Source organism: Hibiscus syriacus, unplaced genomic scaffold (genome assembly GCF_006381635.1).
Source record: "Hibiscus syriacus cultivar Baekdansim isolate YM2019G1 unplaced genomic scaffold, ASM638163v2 tig00111634_pilon, whole genome shotgun sequence".
In the NCBI taxonomy this organism is placed as follows: Eukaryota; Viridiplantae; Streptophyta; class Magnoliopsida; order Malvales; family Malvaceae; genus Hibiscus; species Hibiscus syriacus.
In genome coordinates, this window is record NW_024063140.1 from 145,340 (window position 1) to 160,891 (window position 15,552).

The 15,552-nt window shown below is 37.1% G+C and overlaps 3 protein-coding genes across 3 annotated transcripts; 2 read left to right on the top strand and 1 right to left on the bottom strand.

Moving 5' to 3' along the window:
- The first annotated feature begins 1,389 nt into the window (after positions 1 to 1,389).
- On the top strand, positions 1,390 to 3,618 carry LOC120166319 (thiol protease aleurain-like). Its single transcript, XM_039175601.1, has 8 exons — positions 1,390 to 1,615; positions 1,743 to 1,864; positions 2,028 to 2,143; positions 2,367 to 2,440; positions 2,552 to 2,816; positions 2,907 to 3,038; positions 3,133 to 3,268; positions 3,377 to 3,618. The coding sequence occupies exons 1-8, from the start codon at positions 1,431 to 1,433 to the stop codon at positions 3,412 to 3,414; spliced, it is 1,068 nt and encodes a 355-aa protein (XP_039031532.1). The 5' UTR covers positions 1,390 to 1,430; the 3' UTR covers positions 3,415 to 3,618.
- A 1,719-nt stretch (positions 3,619 to 5,337) lies between these two features.
- LOC120166320 (thiol protease aleurain-like) lies at positions 5,338 to 7,522 on the top strand. Its single transcript, XM_039175603.1, has 8 exons — positions 5,338 to 5,549; positions 5,680 to 5,801; positions 6,044 to 6,159; positions 6,263 to 6,336; positions 6,460 to 6,724; positions 6,817 to 6,948; positions 7,041 to 7,176; positions 7,335 to 7,522. Exons 1-8 carry the CDS (start codon positions 5,365 to 5,367, stop codon positions 7,379 to 7,381), a joined length of 1,077 nt encoding a protein of 358 aa, XP_039031534.1. The 5' UTR covers positions 5,338 to 5,364; the 3' UTR covers positions 7,382 to 7,522.
- Positions 7,523 to 8,028: 506 nt separating this feature from the next.
- Positions 8,029 to 13,377, bottom strand: LOC120166288 (pentatricopeptide repeat-containing protein At2g06000-like). The gene is made up of 3 exons (XM_039175582.1): positions 13,307 to 13,377; positions 8,800 to 10,341; positions 8,029 to 8,255 (listed from the first exon to the last, which is right to left on the bottom strand). The coding sequence occupies exons 1-2, from the start codon at positions 13,375 to 13,377 to the stop codon at positions 8,898 to 8,900; spliced, it is 1,515 nt and encodes a 504-aa protein (XP_039031513.1). The 3' UTR covers positions 8,029 to 8,255; positions 8,800 to 8,897.
- Between the last annotated feature and the right edge of the window lie 2,175 nt (positions 13,378 to 15,552).

Consider the following 15,552-nt stretch of genomic DNA (forward strand, 5'->3'; position numbering starts at 1 on the left):
TGGATCTCACACACCATGTAACTATATTATCTAATTCATACTTGCTTTATGCAATAGTATTTTCCCCTAATAAAACCTCATTGTAAATAAAGAATAGGGTAAAGTATATATTTAGTATCTAAATTATCAGTTTTGGTCATTTTAGTATTTAAATTATTATTTTTTAAAATGTTACCTAACATTTAATTTTTGTTTCATTTTTAATACCCCAACTAAAAACTTAATGTTAAGTTTCGAAAAAATTGAAAGTTTAGGTTCTAAAACGGATAAAAACTAAAAGTTTAGATACTAAACGCATTAATTTTTAATGGCGAACATTAAAATAAAACAATAACTAAACGTTAGGTATGATTTTAAAAATTTGAAAGTTTAAGTACTAAAATGAATTAAAACTGATAGTTATGTACTAAACACATAGTTTACCCTAAATAATATACGACTGACTACTAACCTTTTTTTGGTTGCCCTCTGGTTCCAAGGTTTCGTCTTGACTAATCTGAACAAATTTGGGTCACGCATCTGGTTTTGGTGGCGAGTCTCCTACGAAAATTTTTACGGACTTAAAGACTTTGCACGTGGCCGGAGTGGCATAATATTTTTAGTTGTGTTTCTTTGAAAATTAAATTAATCCAGAACCATTTCTTTATCTCTTGTTTTATTCTTTGGAACCCAAAGGAATTAAAATTCAGGTCGTGTTTTATTTTTAATTTAGTTAGTTAAAATTTAAATTAAAGATTTATAATGTTAACTACCCATTTATTTGATTTGATTTGTGAAAAAAAAAATAAGAGTATTCTTTTGAGTTAAGGGAGAAAAACCAAAATAGTTGGTAGAAGAACTGACAAATAAACTGGTTCAATAAATATAAAAGTAAGGTTTTGTAAATGATGTCCATGGATTGAAATATTTATATAAAAAAATATTTTAAAAGTGATAAAAAATTATATAAGAGATATTGATAATTTTAATTTGCTTTTATGTACTTTAATTAGTATTTAAATAAATAAAGAGATAGAACAAGATTAAAATTTGACTTGGGCAAGCAAAGGTGCCTTGTTTGATCTTCCAACTGATAGACGATGATGAAAGCATAAAATATCTTTGTTTAGACAAATCGAACAATCCTAAATCACCAAACATTTAATTTTAAAAATCCATCTATTTTTAATATATCAATTTTCAGTTTATAGATTTTCATTTTGGATTTTTTTTTACAAAATAATTTTTTTTAAATCTCCCAAAAATAAAAAACTTTAAAGCTAATTTTACAGTATTTTTCCGTTGGCTATGAGATAACAATCGTTTTATTAGTATATTATTCTATTTGCTGCCGTCGGATAATCCCAACCGTCGATAGATATAACCAATCCCCTGCTTCCCATCCTTTAAATTTCTACATACACTGAACAGAGAAAAAACAAAACATAGTCATGGCTCGATTAACGTTAGTATCCTCCATCATCCTTGTGCTATGCTGCGTTGCCGGAACATCAACTTTCGAGGACTCCAACCCTATTCAGATGGTATCCGACGGTCTCCGTGGCTTCGAGTCCTCTGTTCTTAATGTCATCGGCCATACTCGTCATGCTTTATCCTTCGCCCGCTTTGCTTACAAGTAAGCTTTCGTTTGCTCATCGGAATTTCACATCTTGCTTATTTGGTTTAGCAATCTAAAAATAGAAACCCTCACGAAAAATTGAAAATTTAGATGAAAATTTGAGATTTTTTTTAATTTCGTTTAGGCATGGGAGGAAGTACGAGAGCGTGGAGGAGATGAAGCTTCGGTTTCAGATTTTCAAAGAGAATTTGGATTTAATCCGATCCACTAACAAGAAACGCTTATCTTATACTCTTGGTGTTAATCGTAAGTTCTTTTTCTTAAGTTGAAAGATTATTTCAGTGAATATCCACGATCTGTAGATGAATCGGAGTTATCTGATTCCGGCTCCAAGCTGATTCCAGTATATTTGTTACCGGTGAACTCATGATGTTTTGTTTTGTATTTCATTATGAACTGAACGGTGCAGAGTTTGCTGATTGGAGCTGGGAAGAGTTTCAAAAGCACATGCTCGGTGCTTCTCAAAACTGCTCCGCCACTCTAAAGGGCAATCACCAACTCACTGATGTTGTCCTTCCTGAATCGGTACAAATATGAACATAAATAATCTTTTACGATGCTGTATTATCTGTATTTGGTTTGATCGTTGGATACAAATATCTGTTAGATGCTACTATAGCATTTACTTCTTTTGAAGTTTATTTTCTTACATGGGAGACTCATATTGTTCCATTCACGTGTTTGACATAAGCATCAAATGTTGTGATAAGTGGATAACATGCGCATGATAATCGAATAATATCTGCAGAAAGATTGGAGGGAAACACGCATTGTCAGCCCTGTCAAAGATCAAGGCAAATGTGGGTCTTGCTGGACATTCAGGTTAGCTCTCATATTCATGTTAAGATATGTGTCGGATACGGGTGTTTTAAGATAAAATGTTTAGCTCATAAATGTTTTAAGGTGTGACCTTAATGCGTTTTGATATTGCAGTACCACTGGGGCTTTGGAGGCAGCTTACCATCAGGCATTTGGGAAAGGAATCTCTCTATCTGAGCAGCAGCTTGTGGACTGTGCTGGAGCCTTTGATAACAACGGTTGCCATGGTGGGTTGCCGTCTCATGCCTTTGAATACATCAAATATAACGGCGGCCTTGATACCGAGGAAGCTTACCCCTACACTGCAAAAGATGGTGTATGCAAATTCTCATCGGAAAATGTGGGTGTTAAAGTTGCTGACTCTGTCAACATTACCATGGTGAGCTCATTGTATTGCTTCTCTGGTATAAAGCTGTAAACAAATTCCTTATGGATTCAAATGTTTCATCTTTTGGATAACCAAACATAGGGTGCTGAAGACGAATTAAAGCATGCAGTCGCCTTGGTTCGGCCAGTTAGCGTGGCATTTCAAGTTATCCATAGTTTCCGTCTCTACAAGAGTGGGGTTTTCTCCGCTGAAACATGTGGTAGCACTTCACAGGTAAGGTTTGTCTTGTGTTACTGTCAAATATAGATACGTGCTGAACACATCTGTGCCTAATCCAAAACTCCGGGCTTTTTTCTTTATGTTGCAGGATGTGAACCACGCTGTTCTCGCAGTAGGGTATGGAGTCGAGAACGGTGTTCCATATTGGCTCATCAAGAACTCATGGGGAGCCGATTGGGGTCAAAATGGCTACTTCAAGATGGAGTTTGGGAAAAATATGTGTGGTAAGTCCCATCCTCAGTTGGATTTCAGAGTTTTTATATTCTTTTTAGAAAATATTAGTATTGGCTGAATTCTCTTTATGTCATATATATCCAATTTGGTTGTTGCAGGTGTGGCAACATGTGCATCATACCCAATTGTTGCTTGATCTGATTGAGCAGCTGTCTGGATTTTGTCGTTGTTTTGTGTCTAAATTATGGTGTAAGAAAATGAAGGGTCAATGTCATGGTGTTTAGATGGAGGAGCTTTCTTTATTATTCAATAATTACAGGCATTTGTAAGACGCAGATCTGTTGTACGCAACAAAGACAAAATTTGTATATTTCATATATGAGGTACTTGTGTAACAAAATTTCATCAGATTATGTGGTTTTATTAATTCCCCCAAAGATCACCCAACTTCTGTGGGCTTGGCATACATCTGTTTTAATATCTAAATTTTTAATTTTTTTAAAAATCGTATTTAAAGTTTAGTTTTTGTTTTATTTTAGTATTATTTTTCAAAATTTTAGTATCATTTTTCAAAATCTAACATTAAGTTTTAAAAATAATTGAAAGTTTAAGTATTAAAACAGAATAAAAATCGATAGTTTAAGTGCTAAAAACGTTAAACGTTTTAAAGGTGGGGTATTAAAATTGAAAAAAACTAAAGTTGTGTATAGCTTTGAAAAAAATTAAAAATTTAAATACTGAAATGGATTTAAATTAATAATTTAAGTATTAAATGCATAATTTACCCTATTTTCTTTCACCTATTTAGAGACAGTGACGATATTATTGTATACTAATACTATCAGATCTGACTTTTACTGCATACTTATCAATGCCATTTTTTACTATTCTTGCACCATTATCATCACAATTAGTTCAATCAACTATGTGATCTGCACCCATGCCATCCTTTAGATTTTCATTGGTCCAATTTAATGGCGAGATTATTGATCAAATACCTCTGTAGTCGTTGTTCATTCATCGACGAACAATTGGAGCGAGCAATAAATAAATTCGCTGGACTAGTACACATTGATGTTGAAGATACATAAAGAATGCAATGCGAACACGTAATCCACAAGCACCACATTATGAAATTAACTCAGGTAAATGGGTTTGTGATGTTTTTTCCTTTATTGTATGTGCCATATTTATTGTAGTGTTGTATTTAGGCAAAATTTTCGAAATAATGTTCTAGAATAAATTAATTTACGAGATAATGCACTCACAAGATTAATTGCTCAAATAGGGTGAAATTCACAGTGTTGGCCGTAGGTCGTCAGCCATGTCTTCTCGGCAAGTTACGAGAGATTGCATGTGTCATGCACGTCCCAACACGCTGGGCATCCGAGACCATCCGACCGAGCTATGCGAGAGCATCCGATGCCATCCGATCGAGGCCATCCAAGGGCAGTCGAGCGAGCTATGCGAGGGTAGGTCGCCCGGAGGGCATGGCGACCTACAAGGTCGCCCGGAGGGCATTGCGACCTATGTGTTGGGACGTGCATGTGTCATGCAACATGTTCATTCTCTCTGTGAGTTCGCCGAGAAGCTGACCACGTAGTAGGTCGCCCGAAAGGCATGACGACCTACGGCCAACACCGTGGATTTCAACTTATTTGAGTAATTAATATGGGAAGTGCATTATCTCGTGAATTAATTTCTTCCAGAACATTATCTCGAAAGTTTTGTCATTGTATTTAGATTAAATTTAATACATTATTATTGATTATTTATTTTAAACTTTATTTAAATAAAATAATCATTAATTGATTCGATATTATATATTGACATGACATATTTACATGTGATATTCTATTTAAACAAATGTTAATGATATCCTTGGGTGAAAATTTGGTATACAATTTTCTTATATGGTATTATTATGTCAAAATTATCATTTTTACGATCTAATAAATTATAAAAGAAATCTCCATAAATTCTTAAAATTTTCCCAATTTCCATAATTGGAGGTATTAATTTATTACTATATTATTCTATTTACTCATTGACTAGTCCCACCTGTCATAACTAACCAACCAGCTGCTGCTTCCTTTAAATTTCTGCGTACATTGAACAGAGAGCTGTCAAAAGAAAAAGCATAATCATGGCTCGATTAACGTTGGTATCATCCATCATCCTTATACTATGCTGCATTGCCGGAGCATCAACTTTCGAAGACTCCAACCCTATTCACATGGTATCCGACGGCCTCCGTGGCTTCGAGTCATCCGTTCTTAATGTCATCGGCCATACTCGTAATGCTATCTCCTTCGCCCGCTTTGCTTACAAGTAAGCTTTCATTTATTGGAAATTTACACCTTTTATCTTGCTTCGTTGGTTTAGTACTCTAAGAAAAGAAAACCTAGAGAAAAATTGAAAATGTGGATGAAAATTTGAGTTTTTTTTTTTATTTGTTTAGACATGGGAGGAGGTACGAGAGCGTGGAGAAGATGAAGCTTCGGTTTCAGATTTTTGAAGAGAATTTGGATTTAATCCGATCTACTAACAAGAAAGGCTTGTCTTATACTCTTGGCGTTAATCGTAAGTTTTTTTTTTTTTGGCTCTAGTTGAAAGATTATTTCAGTGAATATCCACGATCTGTAGATGAATCGGACTTGTCTGATTCCGGCACCAAGGTAATTTAGCTGAGTTCAGTTCCAGTATGTTTGGTTACATGTCAATGGTAGCCTGAACTTACTTTGGCTCGGATGAAACTGTGAACTCATGATGTTTTGTTTTGTATTTTATTATGAGCTGATTATTTGTTTGAGTCGACGATGCAGAGTTTGCTGATTGGAGCTGGGAAGAGTTTCAAAAACACAAGCTCGGAGCTGCTCAAAACTGCTCCGCTACTCTAAAGGGCAATCACCAACTCACCGATGTCGTCCTTCCTGAATCGGTACAAATATGAACATAAAGAATCCTTTACGATGCTATACTATTTAGTACTCCGTTCGACTGTTGGATGTTACAAATGCATAATGATCGAATAATATCTGCAGAAGGATTGGAGGGAAGTGGGCATTGTCAGCCCTGTCAAAGAACAAGGCCACTGTGGATCTTGCTGGACATTCAGGTTAGTTCTCGTGTTCATATCCGACATTTTTGTTTGACACAAATATCAGATACAGCTATTTCAATAAAAATGTTGAGCATGAAACGTTTTAAGCTGTGAACTTTATGCATTTGGATATTGCAGTACCACTGGGGCTTTGGAAGCAGCTTACCATCAGGCATTTGGGAAAGGAATCTCTCTATCTGAGCAGCAGCTTGTGGACTGTGCTGGAGCCTTTAATAACAAAGGTTGCCACGGTGGGTTACCGTCTCAAGCCTTTGAATACATCAAATATAACGGCGGACTTGATACCGAGGAATCTTACCCCTACACTGGAAAAGATGATGTATGCAAATTCTCATCCGAAAATGTGGGTGTCAAAGTCGCTGGCTCTGTCAACATTACCATGGTAAGTTCGTGGTGTTTCTCTTTCTTGTATAAAGCTGGAAAATGAATGCCTTGTGGATTTAAATGTTTCATCTTTCGGATAATGGAATATAGGGTGCTGAAGATGAATTAAAGCATGCAGTCGCCTTGGTTCGGCCAGTTAGCGTGGCATATCAAGTAATGTCTAGTTTCCGGCATTACAAAAGTGGGGTTTTCTCTGACGAAACATGTGGTAAAACTTCACAGGTAAGGTTTTTCTTGTCTTACTGTCAAATATAGATATGTGTCAAACACATCTTGTGATTCATCCAAAACTCCGGGCCTTTTTTGTGTTGCAGGATGTGAACCACGCTGTTCTCGCAGTCGGATATGGAGTCGAGAACGGGGTTCCATATTGGCTCATCAAGAACTCATGGGGAGCCGGTTGGGGCGAAAATGGCTACTTCAAGATGGAGATGGGGAAAAACATGTGTGGTAAGTCTCATCCTCCCTTGGATTTCAGACTTTTTTTTGCGCATGTTCAATGCTTATTCAAAAGATATGGCTAAGAGAATATGATCCTCCAAAGACTCCAAATTCATAATTTTTTTGACATTCCCTTTATGCTTATATATCCAATTTGGTTGTTGCAGGTGTGGCTACATGTGCATCATACCCTATTGTTGCTTCATCTGATTGAGCAACTGTCTTTAGTTGAGGGTGCTTGACTTGATATTCAATAATTACAAAGGCATTTATTAGATGCAAATCTGTTGTACACAACAAAGACAAATGTAGTTCCATATTTAACATGCTTGTTGTGTAACAAAAATTTCATCAACTTATGTGGTTTTATTATTCCCCCAAAGATCACTCAACTTGCCTGTTCTTTTAATACCGTCCATAAAGGATTATCACATTGTCTTTCTTTTAATGCTGTCAATACAAGGATTATGGGATTGCACTGGCGACATATGGTCCAATCCATGTCTAGTTGATATGGATCATTTTCCCCATAACACTATAACGGCCCTCGGACAAGAAAACACGATACCACCCTTGTTAGCAGAGGCTAATGTCGAGGAAATTGCATCAAGAATACTAGCATGATAGAGGGGAAATATTTTCATTAATCTTTCGGAAATCTCTAACAATCTGTACATATTGAACGTTACATGTAGCAGGTATCATCCAAGAAGCTTAAAACAATATCGAATTTCCCCAAAGAACAAAGAATGAAATCGAAAACACAAAATTGATCTACCCGTTCCCCTTTTCCTGACCCTAAATATGGAATTGCTTAATTTTACATTATTATGTTCGAGATTTTATCTGACATGGAACAACAGATACCAAACTGTGAGGATAAATAGCTAACCTCTGTGGTCCTTTCCGACTCATTAGGCATACCATGCAAGGTGCCTTTGATAGCATTTACTGGTGTTGTTCCCCTACCAAGTTCAGATTTAAGATTGAGTAGCTTTAAATCTCCTATATCCCTCATATAAGGTTAAGAAGCAACAACACAGTACCATTAAAGTTTACAATATCTTGAAAAATACTTATCTGCGATCCTGCAAACACGAAGAAACAACAAATGATACGTTCAAAACAAATTAAGTAAATAAGCAATGCAACTCGACATCAATCCTTCAAGTACTACGAATAAGACTTAACAACAGATGCTCTGATATTATAAATCCATGTACACATGCATACTACTGCTTTAACTATGCTGCTAAACTAAAAAAGTATCATCTTTCTGAGGTTGCAAGTAATCTCCAATTCTCGGATTCATTTTCTAAGTAGCATTTACTAGTTATAAGTGCTGCATCGATTGAAAAAGAAAAAAGGATATTGATTTCTGGCTAAGAAGAGTGTTGAACTACCCGGCAATTAAAGCTGTCCCCGACGAACTTGATGGTGTGCCTTTTAACATACATGGAGATTGAACAAAGGGACTAGCCGGATGGAGAAAAAATTCATTTCAAGAAAAATTAAAAGGCCATCTTTGAAGATTTGCAATTTCATAAAGATCCAGTTTAAACAGTTGATTGATAATAAATGGCATGATTGCAGTTTATGATCTGAATGAAAGAACACAAAGACTTCACTTACCGAATGCAATTTCGATTGTGCTTCGGGCTAGAGATGCTTGAATGAATACTTGATATTTGGGGATGAAACCAAGTTCAATGATCAGGGAAGCTTTTATCTTAAGCAGACACAGACATATCTCTATTTATCCTCCAGTGAGCACTATTATCATCGGAAGTTGAACCAGTCAACTTCATGTCACGTGATGCTATTGTAGAAATATGAAAGGCTTCATTAGGCATCCCAGCTTTAAAAAGGCAAGATATCAAAGAGTGTACAGCGACACCATCTGGGGCACAACCAACTGATAACATTTTATCGAAAATGCTAATTGCTTCAAGCATTCTTCCTTTCATACAATGCCCGATAATGAGAATAGTAAATGTCACTTTATCAGGTTCACATTTCTTCCCCATCTCTGCAACTATCCGGTTGGCCTCATTCAAGTTCCCGGCCTTGCAGAACCCATCAATCACATGGTTGAAGATAAATGGTTTCAGAACAATATTCGTACATTGCAACTCCCTCAAAAGTCCACGAGCCTCGTGTATTCTATTTTGCTTGCATAGAGCATTAATAGTAATTGCAAAGGTATAGACATTTGGAGATATATTTCTCACTACCATTGCATTCCAAAGCTGCAAACTCTGGTTCACATCTCCTATCTGACAATACCCGTTAATCAAGGAGGTGAAGGTAACAACATCAGCACTGCAACCAAAAGAAGCCATCTTCTCATACATTGATTTAGCGGAAAGCATATCACCAACTCTTCCAAAGCCATCAATCAAAGCATTAAAAGTGACAACACTAGGCACAGTTCCGGAATTTATCATCTCACTAAAAAGAGCAGATGCCTCCTTCATCTTGCCCAACTTGCAATAACCAGATATGATCGATGTATACGTCAAAACATTCGGTGAACAATCATCTCTCAAACGAATTTCATTCAATAAACTATGACCTTTGTCTACCTCATTTGCCCTACATAATCCATTTATAATGGTGTTATATGAAACAAGATCAGGAAAACAACCAAAGCTCTTCATGTCATTAAAAAACTCAAAAGCCTGATTCACTTTTCCAACTCCGCAAAGTCCTCGAATTAGAATATTGAACGTCCAAGTATCCGGTTTGAAGTTTGATTCTACGTTCTCTTTATGTAACTTAGCTGCCTCTTCTAGTTTGCTTTGCTTAACCATCATATTCAACAAGTTGTTCATTGCATAAACGGTGACCATTACATCATCAGACTGAACTTCAGCAAGCAATTTCCTTGCCATATAAAATTCACCAGCCCTCCCAAAAGCTGAGATCATAAACCCTAACAAAGTACTATCAGGCAAATGCCCATCAATCTTCATATAATCAAAAACCAACTTAGCAGAACCATGTAAACCCACATGACAAAATGACCTAATAAGCAAGTTATAGGTCCAAAAAGAATGAGTAATATCAAGATTCTCCCTACTTAACTCGAAAAACTTCAATCTGAAAGCCGGATTGTTTAACCACTTAACAACTTCGAATTCAGTCGAAGGAGTCAAATTCTTGTTGAAGTATCTGTTAGATTTGGCTTGAAATTAAGTTGGCAAGTTGGAAATTTTATCTTGGTTGGTGGCCAACTTATTAGAAATTTCATCTTGGTTGGTGGCCAAACTTTGAACATGGGAATTTCATATTTGGTGACTAACTTGTACACATTGGAAAATTCTTTGGTAGGTGGCCAACTTATTTTTCATGTTTAATCCCTAAAATATTAGGTTATTTATAAGTTTAGTCCTTAAAACTCAACTATAAATAGGCCTAAGTATTTCATTAGAAATCATCTGAAAAAAACAAGTTCTCTCTTCCTCTTGTATTCTTCATTCTCTCACTTTGGGAATTCTAAAGAATTCCATTTGTTGTAATATTTATTGATAGTGAAGTTATCATCCGTGATGCCCGAGGAGTAGACGATATTCTCGTCGAACCTCGTAACTTTGGTGTGTTCTCTCATTTATTGTTTTTATTCGGTTTTTTCCATTGTGTTTCAATATTCAATAGTTTGACAGGTTTATCTGCTGTGCAACCTTTGGTGGTTTTGATCTTGATATTTTAGGTTAATTTTGAAACTACATTCGTGTGGGAAATAACCCGATTTCCCCAACAATTGGCATCAAAGCTTCGGTTGAGGTTATCCTGGTGGTTTCGTTGCTGAAAAGATACAGTTCGTGCTATTGAATATTGTTCGATAGAATTAAAATGCCAAAATACAGATCAGTTGAGACATCAAGCTCTTCATCCATACCGGTGAGGAGGAGGATGTCAAATGTAAATTTCTCGGTGGAGTTGTTCGATGGATCCAGTCATTTTGGCATGTGGCAAGGCGAGGTGTTAGACGCTTTATTCCAACAAGGTCTAGACATCGCCATTGAGGAACAAAAGCCCAAATATATGGAGGAGAAAGAATGAGGAACAATCAATCGTTTGGCGTGCAACACGATTCGATCTTGTCTTTCCAAGGAGTATAAGTATGTCTACAAGAATGAGACTTCTGCGAGTAAGATGTGGAAATCATTGGAGAAAAAATTCCTAAAGAAAAGCTCTCAGAATCGTCTCCACATGAAGAAAAGATTGTTTAGATTTGATTATCAACCAGGCACCAGTATGAATGAATACATCATTGCGTTCAATGAGCTAGTGGCAGACTTATTGAGCATGGATGAAACCTTCAAAGATGAAGATTTGGCCTTGATGTTGTTGTTATCTCTTCCAGATGAATTTGAGCACCTTGAGACAATGCTACTTCGTGGTAAGGATAATGTTACCCTTAAAGATGTAACTGCTGCTTTGTATAGTTATGAGCTCATGAAGAAAACCAAGAAGGAGAGCAAGTACAAAACAGCGGAGGCCATGGTGGCAAGAGGTCGCTCAAAAAGTCAAAAGCCAAAGTGGAGAGGGAGATCAAAGTCGAAGTCCAGACTGGGAAAAGATGAATGTGCCTTTTGTCATGAGAAAGGTCATTGGAAGAAAGATTGTCCGAAGCTGAAGAAGAAAGGAAAAGCTGTTCCAGATGCATGTGTTGCAGAGCATGATGCAAATGACTCTGACATATCATTGGTTGCTTCATCAACAACATTTCATTCAGATGAATGGATATTAGATTCGGGTTGCACCTATCATATATCCCCTAATCGGGAGTGGTTCTCCGATTTAGTAGAACTAAATGCAGGAGTTGTTTATATGAGCAATGACAATGCCTGTAAAACTATTGGGATAGGTTCAATTCGATTGAAGAATCAAGATGGATCAACCAGAGTTCTGACGGATGTCCGATACGTGCCCAGTTTGAAGAAAAATCTCATCTCGTTGGGAGCCTTGGAATCCAAAGGCTCAGTAGTCACTATGAGAGATGAAGTTTTAAAAGTCACATATGGCGCACTTGTGATTATGAAGGGCATCAAGAAAAATAATTTGTATTACTATCAAGGTAGTACAATTATTGGAGCAGTTGCAGCAGCTTCCGGAGGTGATGATTTGGATGTAACCCAGTTATGACATATGCGGTTGGGACATGCTGGAGAGAAATCCTTGCAAATTCTGGCAAAGAAAGGATTGTTGAAAGGTGCAAAGGCTTGCAAATTGAACTTTTGCGAGCATTGTGTTCTGGGAAAGTAGAAGAGAGTGAAGTTTGGTACCACTATACATAATACAAAGAGAAAATAACCTCAGTGACCGAAAATGCCTTATAATATACGATTTTAACCAACTTTTTTTGGATTTGCCAAAATGACCAACAAATTCGCAACGCGAATTCAAATTTCGCAACCTAGGTACCAAATTCGCAACGTGAAAGTCAAATTCGCAATGCGAAAGTCAAATTCGCAACACAGAAGTCAAATTCGCAACACAGAAGTCAAATTCGCAACGTGAACTCCAATTTTTCAACTCAGTTTCCAGATTCGCAACACGATTATCAAATTCGCAATGCGATAGTCGAAAATCGCAACGCGATTTTAAATTCGCAATGCATTTGTTTCTTAAGAATTTTCTCTAAAAATATAGTATCCGCGCGGACGTGTCGAAGACACGTATTACCACGACCACGACCACGGGATGGGACGGGACGGTGGCGGCGGTGCGCGAGAGTCCCCCTTGATCTCTTTCACTCAACAAAGAAGTGGGAAATCCAAGCCTTAAATACCCATTCTCAATAGTGTTTCCAATACTATGTGGGATTGAGTATTACAACACTTGTTTCCAATGCTAAGTTGAAACATTTAACATTTAACATTTGGAAGTTGCAACACATTTAACCAAGTGAACATCCTTTCGGTGGCCAAGATAATTAAGTGATATTTGTAATCGAGTTGGGAAAACTTGGTTTGTTTTGCAATATTTAAGTGATATTTATTTTTAACATAAGATCCTATTCCATTATTACGTGCTAGGATGTACACAACACATTGGGGTTAATCAAATGTCTTTTGTGTTGGCTACATGGTGTGATGGCGACATCGTCTTGGGAACACGACGAAGTGCTTACTCTTGCTTCATATCATCTCTTTTATCTTCTCTTAACCCAACTTTCGCCAAGTACATTGCCTTTTCAAGCATTGATTAAATGCTTTCCAACTTAATTATCTTGGCCACCGAAAGGATGTTCACTTGGTTAAATGTGTTCCAACTTCCAAATGTTAAATGTTAAATGTTTCAACTTAGCATTGGAAAAAAGTGTTGGTAATACTCAATCCCACATAGTATTGGAAACACTATTGGGAATGGGTATTTAAGGCTTGGATTTCCCACTTCCTTGTTGAGTGAAAGAGAACAAGGGGGACTCTCGCGCACCGCCGCCGCCGTCCTGTCCCGTCCCGTCGTGGTCGTAGTCGTGGTAATACGTGTCTTCGACACGTCCGCGCGGATACTATCTTTTTAGAGAAAATTCTTAAGAAACAAATGCATTGCGATTTTGGAGTATCGCGTTGCGAATCTTAAATCGCGTTGCGAATTTCGACTTTCGTATTGTGAATTTGACTTTCGCGTTGCAAATTTGACTTTTGCATTGCGAATTTGACTTCTGTGTTGCGAATTTGACTGTCGCGTTGTCAATTTGACATTCACGTTGCGAATTTGGAACATGGGTTACGAAATTTGAATTCGCGTTGCGAATTTGTTGGTCATTTTGGCAAATCCAAAAAAAGTTGGTTAAAATCGTATATTATAAGGCATTCTCGGTCACTGAGGTTATTTTCTCTAATACAAAAGGTATTGTGGATTATATTCACTCAGATGTATGGGGTCTTTCAAAGACATCGTCTTTGGGAGGAAACCATTTTTTTGTAACTTTTGTAGATAACTTTTCCAGAAGAGTTTGGGTGTATCCGATAAAGTCTAAAGATGAAGTGCTTCGAATTTTCCTAAAATGGAAAAATATGATCGAGAACCAGACTGGTAGAAAGATCAAACATCTTAGGACGGACAATGGAGGGGAATATAAAAATGACTCATTCTTTGACATTTGTCAGGAGTATGGTATCGTTCGACACTTCATTGTTAGAAATACACCATAACAGAATGGGGTGACAGAGCGTATAAATCGAACACTATTAGAGAAAGTTCGATGTATGTTGTTTAATGTTGGGTTAGGCAAGTCATTTTGGGCTGAGGCTGTGACATATGTTGGTCATCTCATCAATCGTCTGTCGTCATCAGCGATAGGAGGAAAAACACCATTGGAGGTATGGTTTGGAAAGCATGCTATTGATTATGATTCCTTACATGTATTTGGATCCACTACTTATTATCATGTGAAGGAATTCAAGCTTGATTCGAGAGCAAAGAAGGCTTTCTTTATAGGAATCACCCATGGAGTGAAGGGATTTCGCCTTTGGTGTTTAGACACCAAGAAGATAATTTGTAACAGAGATGTTACCTTTGATGAATATGCCCTAATAAAGAAGGTAAAAAATTAAGCTGTCCAGACAAGTAGTACTCCGCAGCAGGTAAAGCATACTCCAAAACAGGTGGAGTTTCAGCAGACGATGATCTCAGAAGTTGATGTAGCTGATTCTTCAACTCCAATAGAAGAATCAGAAGATGAAGAGGTTCAAACCCAAGAACCATTGGACACAACAGAACCACTTGCAATTACAAGGCCAAGAAGAGAAATTCGTAGACCTGCTCGATTTGTTGATATGGTGACCTATGCTCTTCCAGTTGTTGATGATGATATCCCTGTCACTTACCAAGAAGCAATACAAAGCTTGGAAAGTGATAAGTGGAAAAGTGTCATGAATGAAGAAATGCAATCTCTCTAAAAGAACAACACTTGGAAACTGACTCAATTACTGAAAGGTAAAAGAGTAATTGGATGAAAGTGGGTATTTGCAAAGAAATATGGATCTCATAGCAAGAAAGATGTTCGCTACAAGGCACGGTTGGTAGCTAAAGGTTACGCTCAAATGGAGGGGATCGACTACAATGAAGTATTTTCCCCTGTTGTGAAGCATTCCTCCATTAGAATATTGTTGGCCTTGGTAGCACAGTTGAATTTGGAGCTAGCTCAACTTGATATAAAGACGGCTTTCTTGCACGGTGATTTAGAAGATGAGATCTATATGAATCTGCCAGAAGGATACAAAGATGGTGGTCGTGAGAAATGGGTTTGTAAGCTGAACAAATCGCTATATGGATTGAAGCAATCTCTGAGGCAGTGGTACAAGCGATTTGATAGCTCTATGAGGAGGCAAAAGTACACTAGAAGCAAATATGATCATTGTGTGTATTTGC